The following is a 17,704-nucleotide window of genomic DNA, read 5'->3' as shown; positions in this document are numbered from 1 at the left end:
TGCGGTATATCGTCAGAGTCAACTGTGGTATATCGTCAGAGTCAACTGTGGTATATCGTCAGAGTCAACTGCGGTATCCCGTCTGAGAGTCAACTGCGGTATACCATCAGAGTCAACTGCGGTATACCATCAGAGTCAACTGCGGTATACCATCAGAGTCAACTGCGGTATACCATCAGAGTCAACTGCGGTATACCGTCAGAGTCAACTGCGGTATATCGTCAGAGTCAACTGCGGTATACCATCAGAGTCAACTGCGGTATACCATCAGAGTCAACTGCGGTATACCATCAGAGTCAACTGCGGTATACCATCAGAGTCAACTGCGGTATACCATCAGAGTCAACTGCGGTATACCATCAGAGTCAACTGCGGTATATCGTCAGAGTCAACTGCGGTATCCCGTCTGAGAGTCAACTGCGGTATACCATCAGAGTCAACTGCGGTATATCGTCAGAGTCAACTGCGGTATATCGTCAGAGTCAACTGCGGTATCCCGTCTGAGAGTCAACTGCGGTATACCGTCTGAGTCAACTGCGGTATACCGTCTGAGAGTCAACTGCGGTATATCGTCAGAGTCAACTGCGGTATATCGTCAGAGTCAACTGCGGTATACCATCAGAGTCAACTGCGGTATACCGTCAGAGTCAACTGCGGTATATCGTCAGAGTCAACTGCGGTATACCATCAGAGTCAACTGCGGTATACCATCAGAGTCAACTGCGGTATACCATCAGAGTCAACTGCGGTATACCATCAGAGTCAACTGCGGTATACCATCAGAGTCAACTGCGGTATACCATCAGAGTCAACTGCGGTATACCATCAGAGTCAACTGCGGTATACCGTCTGAGTCAACTGCGGTATACCGTCTGAGTCAACTGCGGTATACCATCAGAGTCAACTGCGGTATACCATCAGAGTCAACTGCGGTATACCATCTGAGAGTCAACTGCGGTATACCATCAGAGTCAACTGCGGTATACCGCCTGAGAGTCAACTGCGGTATATCGTCAGAGTCAACTGCGGTATACCGTCTGAGAGTCAACTGCGGTATACCGTCTGAGTCAACTGCGGTATACCGTCTGAGTCAACTGCGGTATACCATCAGAGTCAACTGCGGTATACCATCAGAGTCAACTGCGGTATACCATCAGAGTCAACTGCGGTATACCGTCTGAGAGTCAACTGCAGCATACCGTCTGAGTCAACTGCGGTATACCATCAGAGTCAACTGCGGTATACCATCAGAGTCAACTGCGGTATACCATCAGAGTCAACTGCGGTATACCATCAGAGTCAACTGCGGTATACCGTCAGAGTCAACTGCGGTATATCGTCAGAGTCAACTGCGGTATACCGTCTGAGAGTCAACTGCGGTATACCATCAGAGTCAACTGCAGCATACCATCAGAGTCAACTGCGGTATACCATCAGAGTCAACTGCGGTATACCATCAGAGTCAACTGCAGCATACCGTCTGAGTCAACTGCGGTATACCATCAGAGTCAACTGCGGTATACCATCAGAGTCAACTGCGGTATACCGTCTGAGAGTCAACTGCGGTATACCGTCAGAGTCAACTGCAGTATACCGTCATCAAACTGCAGTATACCGTCAGTCAACTGCAGTATACCGTCAGTCAACTGCAGTATACCGTCAGTCAACTGCAGTATACCGTCTGAGAGTCAACCCAGCGAGAGTAGTCAACATGCAACCAACAATTAATAGATCATTCTGTTATGAAACAGCTTCTCAGTATGAACTGTTCACAAATGGTACTGTAATACACTACACAGTGAGGAGAAGAAGGGTACTAACTATGCCAACTGAGAAGTAAAGGGTCTATACCCATGGGGAAATTTCAAACGTCAATGTTCCAGTCCTTAGAGAGCTACTCTAATATCACAAAGTGATGCTATTGAGCTGAACCACTCAAAGGCAGGCAACATCTTGAAACTACAAGGAATACCAAACATTCTTCAAGGGAGCGTTCCTGAAATGGGAATTTTGTGGGAACGGTGAAAGTCACTTGTATGTCGGAATGCGCCGGAGGCGGAGGCTCGGAGTGAACCTGTATCCTGAAGGGATTGGGAAAATCACTTTATCCGTCCTCTTAGTAGAGTGGAGCCTGGTAACGTATATCCTGGGAGGAACTATTTTTCTGCCTTCCCTAATTAGGTGGAGGGAGTCCCTCAGCATAGCACGCACCCTGCTTTTCAAGTCTCAACTCCAGCTCCAAACTGTGGGAAATACCCAATCCTCAACTGAAATGGCTTAATCTGTCTTTCTCTCTCTCCCTCTCTCTGTATCTGTCTTTTTCTAACTCGTTCCTTTCAATTTCCTTTATCTCATTGACACATTTCACATCAGCCTATTTATTTTTTGCGCTCTTCTTTCATTCCTACATCTTACTTTATTCGCTTCTACTCCATCTCTTCCCCTCTGCCTCACTTTTTCCCTCGCTTTACCTCGCTCTCTTGCCCTGTGTCTGTCTTTTCTCTCTGTCTGTTCTCTGCCTTGCCTCACTCTCTGTGTTGTGGTCCTATTCATTTCCTGGCTGGATTTCTCCTGAGGTAGCATTTTACTTCCTCCATGAATGCTACAGGGTTTCTCAAGGACAGGAGATGGAAAGAGAGTTTGTGCTACTTCCGACACAAACAGGCACAGCCAGGTGCTCAGCCCATCATTGTTAACAGGGTGTGTCTGGGGGATTCCTCAACTGAAGCCCTGGCTCAAACACCTGAGCGCTCTCTCTCTCTCAGGGAGCGGGTGCTGCGGGTGCTGCGGGTCTGCTGTGTCTACTGCAAGTCTGAAACACAATATCACAGCCGTGGGAATCTGAGATCTGCACAACATGTCTGGTGGAGCTGGTCAGATTAGAGTGGGTGTGGGGATTTTTTCTGATGGAAAAAGGAGCAAGGAAAAATGGTTTTGTGAAATTGATTTTTAATCTAACATTGTACTCTATCCATTTTATATAGGGTGTAAATCCAATGTGTAGGCCAGTGGAATACCAGAGTTGAATAATTTTGTCCTGGTTGAATTAATATACTGCACAGTACTTACTTACTAACATTCTGAATTTCAGGCAAGCAATACTATATGTTTTTACATCTTCAGCATTTGGCCTATCGGCCTATAAAAAATGTAAATGTTAATGTGATACAATGCTAATGTTATGATAATTAAATCAGAATCACTTGTACCGAGACTGTGCTCTGTAACATTGCACCAAACTGTGGTAACACTTTACTTGAACCCACCATCATAACATTGCACCAAACTGTGGTAACACTTTACTTGAACCCACCATCATAACATTGCACCAAACTGTGGTAACACTTTACTTGAACCCACCATCATAACATTGCACCAAACTGTGGTAACACTTTACTTGAACCCACCATCATAACATTGCACCAAACTGTGGTAACACTTTACTTGAACCCACCATCATAACATTGCACCAAACTGTGGTAACACTTTACTTGAACCCACCATCATAACATTGCACCAAACTGTGGTAACACTTTACTTGAACCCACCATCATAACATTGCACCAAACTGTGGTAACACTTTACTTGAACCCACCATCATAACATTGCACCAAACTGTGGTAACACTTTACTTGAACCCACCATCATAACATTGCACCAAACTGTGGTAACACTTTACTTGAACCCACCATCATAACATTGCACCAAACTGTGGTAACACTTTACTTGAACCCACCATCATAACATTGCACCAAACTGTGGTAACACTTTACTTGAACCCACCATCATAACATTGCACCAAACTGTGGTAACACTTTACTTGAACCCACCATCATAACATTGCACCAAACTGTGGTAACACTTTACTTGAACCCACCATCATAACATTGCACCAAACTGTGGTAACACTTTACTTGAACCCACCATCATAACATTGCACCAAACTGTGGTAACACTTTACTTGAACCCACCATCATAACATTGCACCAAACTGTGGTAACACTTTACTTGAACCCACCATCATAACATTGCACCAAACTGTGGTAACACTTTACTTGAACCCACCATCATAACATTGCACCAAACTGTGGTAACACTTTACTTGAACCCACCATCATAACATTGTAGTTGCACTGCACTAGTTCTACAATACTGGTGTGGTAGTGTAGCGTATGTCACAAGAAGTCATGATCAAAAATTTAGAAAATGACAAAACTCTATTATGTTGCGTACATCAGTGTGCAATCTAACCGTGCCTTACATTTTAGCTAGCTAACCATTAAACCAAGTTTGCCTGTGTTAAGTCAGTTGGCCTAATCTGATATCAGTTATTATTCATGCTTATTACATATGACCTGCTAATGACAGTCAAAAGACCATTTTTAACACATGAATAAAATAAGACTGGTCTAGCAAAACAACATTATTTACACTCAAGTGAGGACCTTTATCAACTGACCTAGGTTCAGCTCCCCAGACCACTCTCTTACCCACTTCTCCAACACCACACAGACGGTACACTATCAGACAACAAACGAACGAGAAAGAGAGAATAACACGATTACATATCAATGTTGAAATCATCTTTAGTAACCATTCTATCTGATCAAAAATTAAGAGGGTTTGAAACACTAGATTATTCAAAGTATTTCATTGCATTATTGCTTAATCCATTTCATATTTAATTGGGATCCAAATTCAGGAGAAAGCCAGCTTACTCACTTGATTGTGAGTAGACAATATTCTATTATATACAATATTATTATTATATACAATAAATCTTTGTTGTAATTTCTCATATGGAGAGGTTGGAACTTGTAAAGAACAAATCACCATTCCAACAATGTGAAAGAAATCTTCCATAGAGTGAGTTTATATTGCCACCTTGTGTTTGAACTACAATATTGGCAATACTCAGTTCAAGAAAAACAGGTATATGTCATGTTAATGTACATTCAACAGTAACAGTGTGATCTTTCACCTATTTCTGAACATTACTGGTCAGCATTACACCTTTACACCAAACATCCTAATCCTGTGAAGAAAAAAAACAGACATTCAACATCTAATCAAACAAATCATAGAACAAGAGGAAAGTTGGTCCACATTTACACTGCATCAGAGATTGTCGTAATGTAAAACGTTTGGACTGTACCTACAGTATTGAGAGCTGAACCTATTGTGCCTTTGGAGCACTTCCAGAACATGTTTTTGAATACAATATTCCACCCATCCACCTGCTACAAATACACAGTGCAGCCCAGTACACCATATTTGTGTCACTGAACTCAAGCCACGCCATTACCCAGTGAGCATTTCTGAAATATTGTATACACCCTTTCCAAAGGGAGAGCTTATCGTTTACCAAACACCTGGTCCTAGGGCCAAAGCCCCATATTGTATTACTTGAAGGAAATGTGATTGATCATTTTTGATAGGTCTATTTGGCTTAGGTGAGGTGATTCCATGCACCTTAAAGCAATACATCTAGCCATGCATGTAATTGTTTGACATCTGTCAAATAATTGGAAATAGTTCAATTACGTTAAAATTTTACTTGTGTGCCATGATGAACATCATCCAGCTGTGATTATGATTTGATCACTAGGATTTAGATGCAATTTTCTCCTCTTTGTTGAGCTTAGTTCAGGGCCCTTTCTCCTTCAGCTGTTAATTAACACATATACAGTCGTGGCCAAAAGTTTTGAGAATGACACAAATATTAATTTCCACAAAGTTTGCTGCTTCAGTGTCTTTAGATATTTTTGTCAGATGTTACTATGGAATAATGAAGTATAATTACAAGCATTTCACAAGTGTCAAAGGCTTTTATTGACAATTACATGAAGTTGATGCAAAGAGTCAATATTTGCAGTGTTGACCCTTCTTTTTCAAGACCTCTGCAATCTGCCCTGGCATGTTATCAATTAACTTCTGGGCCACATCCTGACTGATGGCAGCCCATTAGTGCATAATCAATGCTTGGAGTTTGTGGGTTTTTGTTTGTCCACCCACCTCTTGAGGATTGACCACAAGTTCTCAATGGGATTAAGGTCTGGGGAGTTTCCTGGCCAAAATATCTATGTTTTGTCCCCCGAGCCACTTAGTTATCACTTTAGCCTTATGGCAAGGGGCTCCATCATGCTGGAAAAGGCATTGTTCGTCACCAAACTGTTCCTGGATGGTTGGGAGAAGTTGCTCTCGGAGGATGTGTTGGTACCATTCTTTATTCATGGATGTGTTCTTAGGCAAAATTGTGAGTGAGCCCACTCCCTTGGCTGAGAAGCAACCCCACACATGAATGGTCTCAGGATGCTTTATTGTTGGCATGACACAGGACTGATGGTAACGCTCACCTTGTCTTCTCCGGATGCCCCAAACAATCAGAAAGGGGATTCATCAGAGAAAATGACTTTACCCCAGTCCTCAGCAGTCCACTCCCTGTACCTTTTGCAGAATATCAGTCTGTCCCTGATGTTTTTCCTGGAGAGAAGTGGCTTCTTTGCTGCCCTTCTTGACACCAGGACATCCTCCAAAAGTCTTCGCCTCACTGTGCGTGCAGATGCACTCACACCTGCCTGCTGCCATTCCTGAGCAAGCTCTGTATTGGTGGTGCCCCGATCCCGCAGCTGAATCAACTTTAGGAGACGGTCCTGGCGCTTGCTGGACTTTCTTGGGCGCCCTGAAGCCTTCTTCACAACATTTGAACCGCTCTCCTTGAAATTCTTGATGATCCGATAAATGATTGATTTAGGTGCAATCTTACTGGCAGCAATATCCTTGCCTGTGAAGCCCTTTTTGTGCAAAGCAATGATGACGGCACGTGTTTCCTTGCAGGTAACCATGGTTGACAGAGGAAGAACAATGATTCCAAGCACCACCCTCCTTTTGAAGCTTCCAGTCTGTTATTCTAACTCAATCAGCATGACAGAGTGATCTCCAGCCTTGTCAACACTCACACCTGTGTTAACGAGAGAATCACTGACATGATGTCAGCTGGTCATTTTGTGGCAGGGCTGAAATGCAGTGGAATTGTTTTGGGGGGATTCAGGCCATTTGCATGGCAAATCTGATCACTCATAACATTCTGGAGTATATGCAAATTGCCATCATACAAACTGAGGCAGCAGACTTTGTGAAAATTAGTATTTGTGTCATTGTCAAAACTTTTGGCCACGACTGTACATACACAGTTCAAGTCATAGTCATTAAAACTCGTTTTTGAACCACTCTAACACATTTCTTGTAAACAAACTATAGTTTTGTTTTTCCAACAATTGTTTACAGATTATTTCACTGTATCACAATTCCAGTGGGTCAGAAGTTTACATACACTAAGTTGACTGTGCCTTTAAACAGCTTGTAAAATTCCAGAAAATGATGTCATGGCTTTAGAAGCTTTTGATAGGCTAATTGACATCATTTGAGCCAATTGGAGGTGTGCCTATGGATGTATTTCAAGGCCTTCCTTCAAACTCCGTTCCTCTTTGCTTGACATCATGGGAAAATCAAAAGAAATCAGCCAAGATCTCAGAAAAAATATTTGAGACCTCCACAAGTCTGGTTCATCCTTGGGAGCAATTTCCAAATGTCTGAAGGTACCACGTTCATCTGTACAAACAATAGTGAGCAAGTATAAACACCATGGGACCATGCAGCCGTCATACCGCTCAGGAAGGAGATGCGTTCTGTCTCCTAGAGATGAACGTACTTTGGTGCGAAAAGTGCAAATCAAACCCAGAACAACAGCAAAGGACCTTGTGAAGATTTGAGGAAACAGGTACAAAAGTATCTATATCCACAGTAAAACAAGTCCTATATCGACATAACCTGAAAAGCCGCTCAGCAAGGAAGAAGCCACTGCTCCAAAATCACCATAAAAAAAACAGACTACTGTTTGCAACTGCACATGGGGACAAAGATCGTACTTTTTTGAGAAATGTCCTCTGGTCGGATGAAACAAAAATAGAACTGTTTGGCCATAATGACCATCGCTGTGTTTGGAGGAAAAAGGGGAGGCTTGCAAGCCGAAGAACCCCATCCCAACCATGAAGCATGGGAGTGGCAGCATCATGTTGTGGGGGTGCTTTGCTGCAGGAGGGACTGGTGCACTTCACAAAATAGATGGCATCATGAGGGAGGAAAATTGTGTGGATAAATTGAAGCAACATCTCAAGACATCAGTCAGGAAGTTAAAGCTTGTGTCACGTTCCTGACCTGTTTTCTGTTGTTTTGTATGTGTTTAGTTGGTCAGGGCGTGAGTTGGGGTGGGTATTCTATGTTGTGTGTCTAGTTCGTCTGTTTCTGTGTTCAGCCTAATATGGTTCTCAATCAGAGACAGCTGTCAATCGTTGTCCCTGATTGAGAATCATATAAAGGTGGCTTGTTTTGTGTTGGGGATTGTGGGTGGTTGTTTCCTGTCTCTGTGTTTGTGTTCTGCACCAGATAGGACTGTCTCGGCTTTCACGTTTGTTATTTTGTTATTTGTTAATGTTCATTGTTTATTGTTTAATTAAACATGTTGAACACTAACTGCGCTGCATTTTGGTCCTCTCCTTCATCCCAGGAAGAAAGCCGTTACAGCTTGGTCACAAATGGGTCTTCCAAATGGACAATGACCCCAAGCATACATACTTCCAAAGTTGTGGCAAAATGGCTTAAGGACAATAAATTCCGAGACAGTCTTTTAAATTGTTGCATGTTGTGTTTATATTTTTGTTCAGTATATAATGGCTTGGCTTCATATAAAAAACATAGGATCTGATTGGAAACCTTCTTGATTTGTAATGTTTGTAATATGTATTTCAAAAAGTCAATCAGATTCAACCTACATTAACTCAGACAGGAATGACATTATCACTCCCTCTACTGGCTGAATAGTGTGTAGTCTGAGTCAACACCCTATTGACTCTAGTCCAACAGCCTGGCTCCAGCGTCACACAGCACTTCCAATGACTTTTTGCCATGGTTGGCACAAGCTCAGACCGTGTGGCATGGGATACCCATATTTTCTGTCTTAACTGTCTCGGAGTGGCTCCAAAGCAACAAGCGGCACTTGACAGTTTAATAATTTGAAGCTGAAGGACTGCTATGCCAGCCTTGTGCAAAACGGCACAGCAGTGGATAGCAGCTATCTGACCAATTCTCCAAATGTCCTATTTTGTGTTGTTTTTTTAACACTGATCTTAACTTTGGTACATAATGTCCCCGCCATCATTTCCTATGACAGAAAATATTGACTTCCATGAGTTGGCAGCTCTGGACATTCTGCTTAATTTGGACCAGGCCCTAATCCCTAGGTTTTGAAAGAAGAAGCGGCAGTGACGAAAGAGGCAGGTGAGCCGGCATCCTGACGAGACTACATCAGCGAGCAAATAATCCGCCATTGCCCGCGGTTCTATAGGCGAGCGTGCAATCACTGGAGAACAAACTGGAGAGACTATCCTATCAACAATAAATGTTTTATATACATCTCGCTGGATTTACCTCATTTTTACCAGCATGTCACCTGTGCAACTAGAGGCAACAAAACTGTAGATCACTTTTGCTCCATACACAGAAACACGTACAAGGCCCTCCCTCGCCGTCCATTTGGCAAATCAGACCATAACTCCATCCTCCTGCTTCCTTCTTACAAGCAAAAACACAAAGAGGAAGTACCAGTGACGTGCTCAATGCGGAAGTAAGAAGCAGACGGGAAGCTACAGGACTATTATGTTAGCTCAGACTGGAATATGTTCCGGGATTCATTAGATAACACTGAGTAGTTTACCACATCAGTCTCTGGCTTCATTAATTAGTGCATTGACGACGACACCCCCACAGTGAGCATAGGTACATACCCCAACCAGAAACTATGGATTATAGACAACATCCGTACTGAGCTAAAGACTAGAGCTGCTGCTTGCAAGAAGCGGGACACTAATCCGGACGCTTACACGACCTCAGACAAGCCATCAAACAGGCAAAGCGTCAATACAGGACTTAGTTCGAATTCTACTATGCCAGCTCTGACGCTCAATGAATGTGGCAGGGCTTGCAAACTATCACAGATTACAAAGGGAAACCCAGCCATGAGCTTCCCAGAGACACGAGCCTACCAAATGAGCCAAATGCTTTCTATTCCCGTTTCAAGGCAAGCAACACAACCATAAGACAGCACCAGCTGTTCCGGACTACTGTGTGACTATGCTCTCCGTAGCCGATGTAAGACGTGTACTCAGAGTATGCGCTGACCAGCTGGCAAGTGTTTTCACTGGCATTTTCAACCTATCCCTGCCCGGTCTGTAATACCAACTTGATTCAAGAAGACCACCATAGTCCCTGTGCAAAAGAACACCAAGGTTACCTGCCTAAATGTTTATCACCCCACAGCACTCACATCTACAGTGCATTCAGAAAGTATTCAGAGCCCTTGAATTTTTCCACTTTGTGACGTTACAGCTGTTTTTTTAAATGGATTAAAAAAAAAAAATGTTTCTCATCTACACCATACCCCATAATGACAAAGTGAAAACAGGTTTTTAGAAATGTTTGCTAAAAAAAACATTGACGTAAGTATTCAGACCCTTTGCTAAGATACTCGAAATTGAGCTCAGGTGCATCCTGTTTCTATTGATCATCTTTAAGATGTTACTACAACTTGGAGTCCATCTGTGGTAAATTCAGTTGAATGGACATGATTTGGAAAAGCACACACCTGTCTATAACGTCCCACTGTTGACAATGCATGTCAGAGCAAAAACCAAGCCATGAGGTTGAAGGAATTGTCCGTAGAGATCCGAGACAGGATTTTGTCGATACACGGATCTGGGGAAGGGTAGCATTGGCGGTCCCCAAGAACAAAGTGGCCTCCATCGTTCTTAAATGGAATAAGTTTGGAACCACCAAGACTCTTCCTAGAGCTGGCCGCCCAGCTAAACTGAGCAATCGGGGGAGAAGGGCCTTGATCAGAGAGGTGACAAAGAAACCGATTGTCGCTCTGTCAGAGCTCCAGAGTTCCTCTGTGGAGATGGGAGAACCTTCCAGAAAGACAACCTTGTCTGCAGCACTCCACCAATCAGGTCTTTATGGTTGAGTGGCCAGACGGAAGCAGCCACTCAGTAAAAAGGCACAAGACAGCCCGCTTGGAGTTTGCCAAAAGGCACCTAAAGGACTCAGACCATGAGAAACAAGATTCTCTGGTCTGATGAAACCAAGATTGAACTCTTTGGCCTGAATGCCAAGCGTCACGTCTGGAGGAAACCTGGCACCATCCCTACGGTGAAGCACGGTCGTGGCAGCCTCATGCTGTGGGGATGTTTTTTAGCGGCAGGGACTGCGAGACTAGTCATGATCGAGGGAAAGATGAACGGAGCAAAGAGAGATCCTTGATGAAAACCTGCTCCAGAGTGCTCAGGACCTCAGACTGGGACGAAGTTTCACCTTCCAACAAGACAAGAACCCTAAGCACACTTTTGTAAATGTGATATTTACATTTTGTATTTTTTTTTATAAATTTGCAAAAACATACACACCTTTTTTTGCTTTGTCATTATGGGGTATTGTGTATGGATTGATGAGGGGGGAAAAACTACTTAATACATTTTAGAATAAGGCAGTAACAAAATGTGGAATAAGTAAAGGGTTCTGAATACTTTCCAAATGCACTGTAGGTTAGGCCTAGTTGTCTCCCTCTCTCATTATTTAAGCATGTCAAAGTTTGGTTGAGATTTTCTATTTGTTGCAGACTAAAAATGTTTGATGGATCAGGCAAATTTGAAAACGCATACATTTCCATGATGAACTCGGTGGGTCTTTGGTGTAGCCTAGTTCAAAGTGACATTTGCACCATTGTGCCACTATGTGGTGCCATTTTGTTAGAAAATTCAATACCACAATCATACACACCAGATAAAAATTCAACAGTACGTTTTATTACTTTTTCAAACAGCAAAGTAAAAAATAAAACTGAAAAGTACAATATGTATTACCATTATACTGTCGTACTCAACCAGTTCTATCCATTTTCAATGGATAATCCCCTTATCGAGACCATCAACAATACACCACAACCTAATCCACAAGAAAAAAAAAAAAAAAATCTAAATTACGAAGAACAATATTTTACGGCATTTTATACACAGAAAACAATGAATGATCAATACAGAGTACAAGATATCTTGCATGCCTCCAAGTAACTGGAGAAGTAAAGAGAAATGTTGGTTATAGGCAGCTGCTGCTCCTTGAAGAGCATTGAACAACAAAGTCAGCATACCTCACTTTCGTTCTCTTCCACCCTCTAAAATAGTTAAGCACAGAGAAAATACTATTTAATAAATAAAACTTTGAATCTATCTTTACAGCATAATTTCAAAATGAACATTTCAGGAATATAACAAACTTTGATTCTAGAAAATTCTCAACATCAGCAAAATAAACAAAAGGTGTGATATCATGTTCTTGGTTTTGGAAACGCTCACATTCAGTTAACACGTTTTTGAACATTCTCCAGCTCTCTCTCAGCCAATGACGTGTGACTACTTGTGGGGGCGAAAGGCACCAATGACGTTAAAGACAGGACAGCGAGCACAGCCCGTTGTCAAGGGGACATCATAAGTAGCAGGGGGGGGATTGGTATAGTTTTCAGAGAGCCTCTGTTACGTTCACAAAACCTTGTGCAAATAAAGCTAAAAACAACACTCCCTGAAGGAGGAGAGCAGACAGAATCATGATAAAGATGTAGAAGTACACTGGAACAAAAAATAAGCTTAAAAGACTGATATTCAAACCATTTGTGTGCTCATGGCTGAGACCATGACCCTGTCCAGAAACAATCCTTAACCATAGAGGTTAGGGGCTGAGACCATGACCCTGTCCAGAAACAATCCTTAACCATAGAGGTTAGGGGCTGAGACCATGACCCTGTCCAGAAACAATCCTTAACCATAGAGGTTAGGGGCTGAGACCATGACCCTGTCCAGAAACAATCCTTAACCATAGAGGTTAGGGGCTGAGACCATGACCCTGTCCGGAAACAATCCTTAGCCCCTAACTTCTATGCCAGTGGTTTTCAACCGGTGTGCCTTGAGGAACTTGAAACTTTCCCCTAATCTTATTTAAAAAATAATAATTAAACACTCATAAACATTTCAAGTCCGGTGCGCTCAGGCTGTTACATTTGTATCATCTGAGGGTTGCGCATCACGAGCAAAATCATTTGCATCATTTTTTAAAACTTTGCCTGTGACTGAGAAACACTAGCACAGGCAAGTCTGATTAGGCTTAGCTGTTCTACAGCCTCTGCCATAGAAAAATATGGGGAGCATGACTGTCGGTGGTTGCATCTTTACAATGCAGAAAAAACAATAATCTCTAACCAAAACGGCTCAAAACTAATGACCTATTTCCCCAGAGCTACATTTTTTAAATTTTATTTATAGTACGGAGTCACGAGGCATTCTTGGGTATACACAAATAAACCCTATTTATCTATAAGAAAAACATTTGTCACAGAAAATAGGGTGAAATGGGGGTCATTTCCACTAAAATCAATTAATAGGGACATTTTAGGCAGTGGTGGGCCGTCAGGGCCGGGCAAGGCCTTCTCTGCTGGCCTAAACATCATCAGAATATAAATTTGTTTTTAAAATATATTTTCCCACAAATATGTATTAAATTATTCCCCAGAGTAAGAGTTATACTCTTCATTTCATAGCTTTCCTCTTGGTTGCACTGCTTCCAGCCCCAGGTTGAGATTTGGAGGGCTGGTCTTTATGTTAGATCTTTTATCCAATCATATTCAGCCATCATGTGTTGCCAGGGGTCTAAAATCTGCCCTCAGGCCTTCAGAATCAACAGTGCGGGCGCTTGTAGCTTATAGTGAATGGAAATGAAAATTTAGTGTCAACCAATCAGCTTTAGAGTTGGCTATTGTACGCCAGCTGGCTGGCTCCAGTGTTACACAGGAGCCAGCTAGCAGGCGTAGTGCGTGCACGTCTTTTGATTGGATTACCAATATTGAGAGGCAGGTCCTATGGGCAGGTCTATGCAGATCTAGGAAACTGAATTTGATAAACGAATTAATTAGCGTACTACTAAGCTGTTTTTTCAACCCACAATGGCGGAAGGAGGAGAAGATATCGATTTGGTCGAGGATATAATTATAACGCCATTCTCAAGACGAACTTTTCAAGAAAAGTTAGACATTGTAAGGAGAGGTCGCCCGACGCCGACGCTACTAAGCCTGTCACAGGTGGGAAAGGGGTTCCAACTACGAGCGCTATCAATGGCTCACAGGCTCCGAGAAGCACTGCAAACTGTACTGCTGGGAATGCCTATTATTTGCAAGTGATCGATTTGGTGTTTGGAGCCACACTGGCTTTGCAAACTTGAGTTGTCTAACCAAGGCAGCAACGAGACACCAAAGTACGGCTGGGCACTTACAAGCAATGGTGCTTTTGAAAACTTTTGGGGACACCGGAGTGGATCTACAGCTCAACGAACAAGCGCGCAGGGCAACGGAGCTGCACAATGAAAAGGTGAAGGGAAATATTGAAAAGACTCATTGATTGTGTCATGTTTTTGGGTAAACACTGTTTACCCAAAAATGTCAATTTGTCAATTTCAAGGTGACGCAACGCCTGGTTATACTGCGTTTCTGTCTAAATGTATAGTGTCTAGAGCCATGGCATCATAATGATGGTAATAAGAGGTGGATTAATTCGGGTGGGACTGTGTAGTACCTCACTGAAGGCCCAGGCCCCAGGCCCACGGCACGCCACTGATTTTAGGTGTGCCACAGAATTTGTCTCAAATCAAGGTATGCCCCGGTTCAGAAAAGGTTGGGAACCACTGCTCTAGGTAGACACTTGGTGTAGACAGGACAACATGGTGGTAGCTCCGCCATTCTCTCTGATAGGCTAGGTGGAATATTAGCCACATTGCTCACACCCATCCACTCCTTTCAAGTCTACACAAGTGCCTAGGGGATAGGGACTACAGGTTGTTTCTAGATGGGGCCCATAGTCAGGTGATGCTGGAAGATCCAGAGGTAAAAGGACAGGGGTGTGCACAATCTGGAGAAAAGGGAGGCACAACCCAGTTATAGTAAAGTGATCCCTGGTTGGTCAGCCCGAGTAAGTCACCCATGTGACCACCTCCCCCATCACAGAATATGACCCATTAGGACCCTGGTAAGCCGGAGTGTCACACTTCTACTAAACCACCCATCCCAACAATTAGATCCCTCTTTCTCAGCTCGCTCCTCTTCCTGAGTCAACTTCCTCTCACAGCAGCGTCATGGCAGGTCAGTCACATACAGCTTGTAGCGACTGCCATGGATGTCACTCTGCCTCTCCTTCCTCAGCATCCTTGGGTCCAGCTTCAGTCTCTACCTTCACTACTGGCTCAGACTCTGCCACGGCCTCAGCATTCCCCACCTCAGCCTCTGTCTCGGTTTCAGCCTTAATCTCGACCACCACCTCTGCTTCATCCTCTGCCATCCCCACCTCAGCCTCGGTTTCAGCCATAACCTCCACCTCAGCCTCTATCTCAGTTTCAGCCTTAATCCACACCACCTCTACCATCACCACCCCAGCCTCAGTTTCAGCCTTAACCTCTACTTCCTCTGCCTTGGTTTCAGCCTTAATCTCCACCTCAGCCTTCATCTCTGCCTCAGTTTCACCCTTAACCTCCACTACCTCGGTCTTGATTTCTGCTTCCACCACCACCTCAGCCTCAGTCTTACCTTCCACCTCTGTTTCAGCTTCCACTAGAGCTTCTACCTCAGTCGCCGGTTCAGCCACCACTACCAATGTTTCTGGTGGTTCCTCAGTCTCTGGTGGTGCCTCTGCTTCGGCCTCTTCCTGTAGTTCTGTATCTGCTGCTACCTCTACCTCTGGCTCTGCCTCTACTAACATCTCTGGTGGTGCCTCTGCTTCTTCCTGTAGTTCTGTATCTGCTGCTACCTCTACCTCTGCCTCTACTAACATCTCTGGTGGTGCCTCTGCTTCTTCCTGTAGTTCTGTATCTGCTGCTACCTCTACCTCTGCCTCTACTAACATCTCTGGTGGTGCCTGTGCTTCTTCCTGTAGTTCTGTATCTGCTGCTACCTCTACCTCTGCCTCTACTAACATCTCTGGTGGTGCCTCTGCTTCGGCTTCTTCCTGTAGTTCTGTATCTGCTACTACCTCTACCTCTGGTTCTGCCTCTACTAACGTTGCTGGTGGTGCCTCTGCTTCTGGTTGTGGTTGGCTGTTCTTCCTGCAGATACCTGGAGAGAGAGAGAATGATTGGGTTAGCATGGAAGTGTTTCAGAGGCTCTTGTCAATGCTCATGCATTCAGAGATGTGTGCATGACCAGTTCGCAGTGGAAATCTATTTTCGTTGCTCTCATTAAGTGTAATTAGCTGCATACCCATGCTAAATTAAAACATGGGTGTTCCCTGAGTAATGCAATTAGATAAGATACATCTCAATTAAGCAGGAGGCTAAATCTATTTGCCGTAATTGGTGGGGAGCTCTCATCATGTCTACCCAAATCAAAATCTTAGTGATTATAATTTTGCTGCAGCTCAGGAAAGACCTACTGTTGGATTGTTGATGGCATCTCTGTGTGTACCTCTTTAAAATGGCTCATGCAATTGTCTTAGCTCAGAGATGTGAGGTTTTGCCTTGCTGTTGAATACCATGTACACACATACACACGTTATACTTAAGCAATAAGGCCCGAGGAGGTGTGTTATATGGCCAATATACCACAGTTAAGGTGCTGTTCTTACGCACGGCGCAATGTGGAGTGCCTGGATACAGCCCTTAGATGTGGTATTATGGCCATATACCACAAACACCAATGGTGCCTTATTTCTATTATAAACTAATGTAATTAGAGCAGTAAAAATACATGTTTTGTCATACCCGTGGTATATGGTCTGTTATACCATGGCATTGTTGAATACTTGTTTCTGTTTGCCTTAAACGGCATTCTAGAGTGTGAATCATCTCCCTATAACGCACAGTGTATTTGCACGGTAGAATTCAATGGCCATAGTTCATTCTTACATGTTCTCATGTTGTACATGAGCTTCTTTTGAAAGCAAGTCAAATTGAAAACATGATTGGCATTGTTGAATTGGATTATCATAATGGCAAGCTAGGACAGATGGTTTGGTTAGCTAAACTAGCAAGTCTGTTTGTTTGCTTGTTACCTATAGCTATCTAGTAAACTTCCAAGCTACTACTTCAGTGGATGTTGAAAATGTCTATTGGCAAATTAACACCTTTCTAGGGTCAATCAAATGTGTTCAATTATAGCCATGGTATAAAAGGGATAAACAACTTGGCGCTCTATACGTTCTCTCGAATATAATTCAAATCCGTGGTGGGTCAGTTCCACTCCGCTAGCGCGTCGTGGAACACACCCATGTCATTCATATATTTTTTTACATAGAACGCATAACCCTTCGGCTGGCAGCCAATCAGCATTCTGGGCTCGAACCACCCAGTTTATAGTTCCCAACATTAAACCCAACACATTGTGCGTGTTAATATTAACCACACTTCCCCAAGCAGATCATTAATATGCAGTGTTCTAGATATAGAGCGGCAGCAGTCCAAACTACACCTGCACAACTCCCTCATCTCTGACAGGCTGAAAACAGGGGGTTGTGTGTATTAGGGGACGCAACAGGACATTTGTTTCATGTTTTGCAATAGAAAATGAGCA

General features: G+C 43.3%; 1 protein-coding gene across 4 annotated transcripts in view; it reads right to left on the bottom strand.

Moving 5' to 3' along the window:
* Nucleotides 1–14,664: 14,664 nt before the first annotated feature.
* The window catches only part of LOC120051009 (5'-AMP-activated protein kinase subunit gamma-2-like), a 105,265-nt gene continuing 102,225 nt past the window's right edge, over nt 14,665–17,704 (bottom strand). For 3 of the 4 annotated variants that reach the window (XM_038997582.1, XM_038997584.1, XM_038997585.1), the window contains one exon: nt 14,665–16,252. In XM_038997582.1, coding sequence (XP_038853510.1) covers nt 15,324–16,252 — 929 coding nt within the window. In that variant the 3' untranslated portion in view covers nt 14,665–15,323. The remainder of the gene's footprint in view (nt 16,253–17,704) is intronic. The other variant, XM_038997583.1, reaches the window with a different exon arrangement.

Source organism: Salvelinus namaycush, chromosome 7 (assembly GCF_016432855.1).
Source record: "Salvelinus namaycush isolate Seneca chromosome 7, SaNama_1.0, whole genome shotgun sequence".
Taxonomy (NCBI): Eukaryota; Metazoa; Chordata; class Actinopteri; order Salmoniformes; family Salmonidae; genus Salvelinus; species Salvelinus namaycush.
Note: the sequence above shows the minus strand (reverse complement) of the source record. Positions and strands in the feature narration are given on the sequence as shown.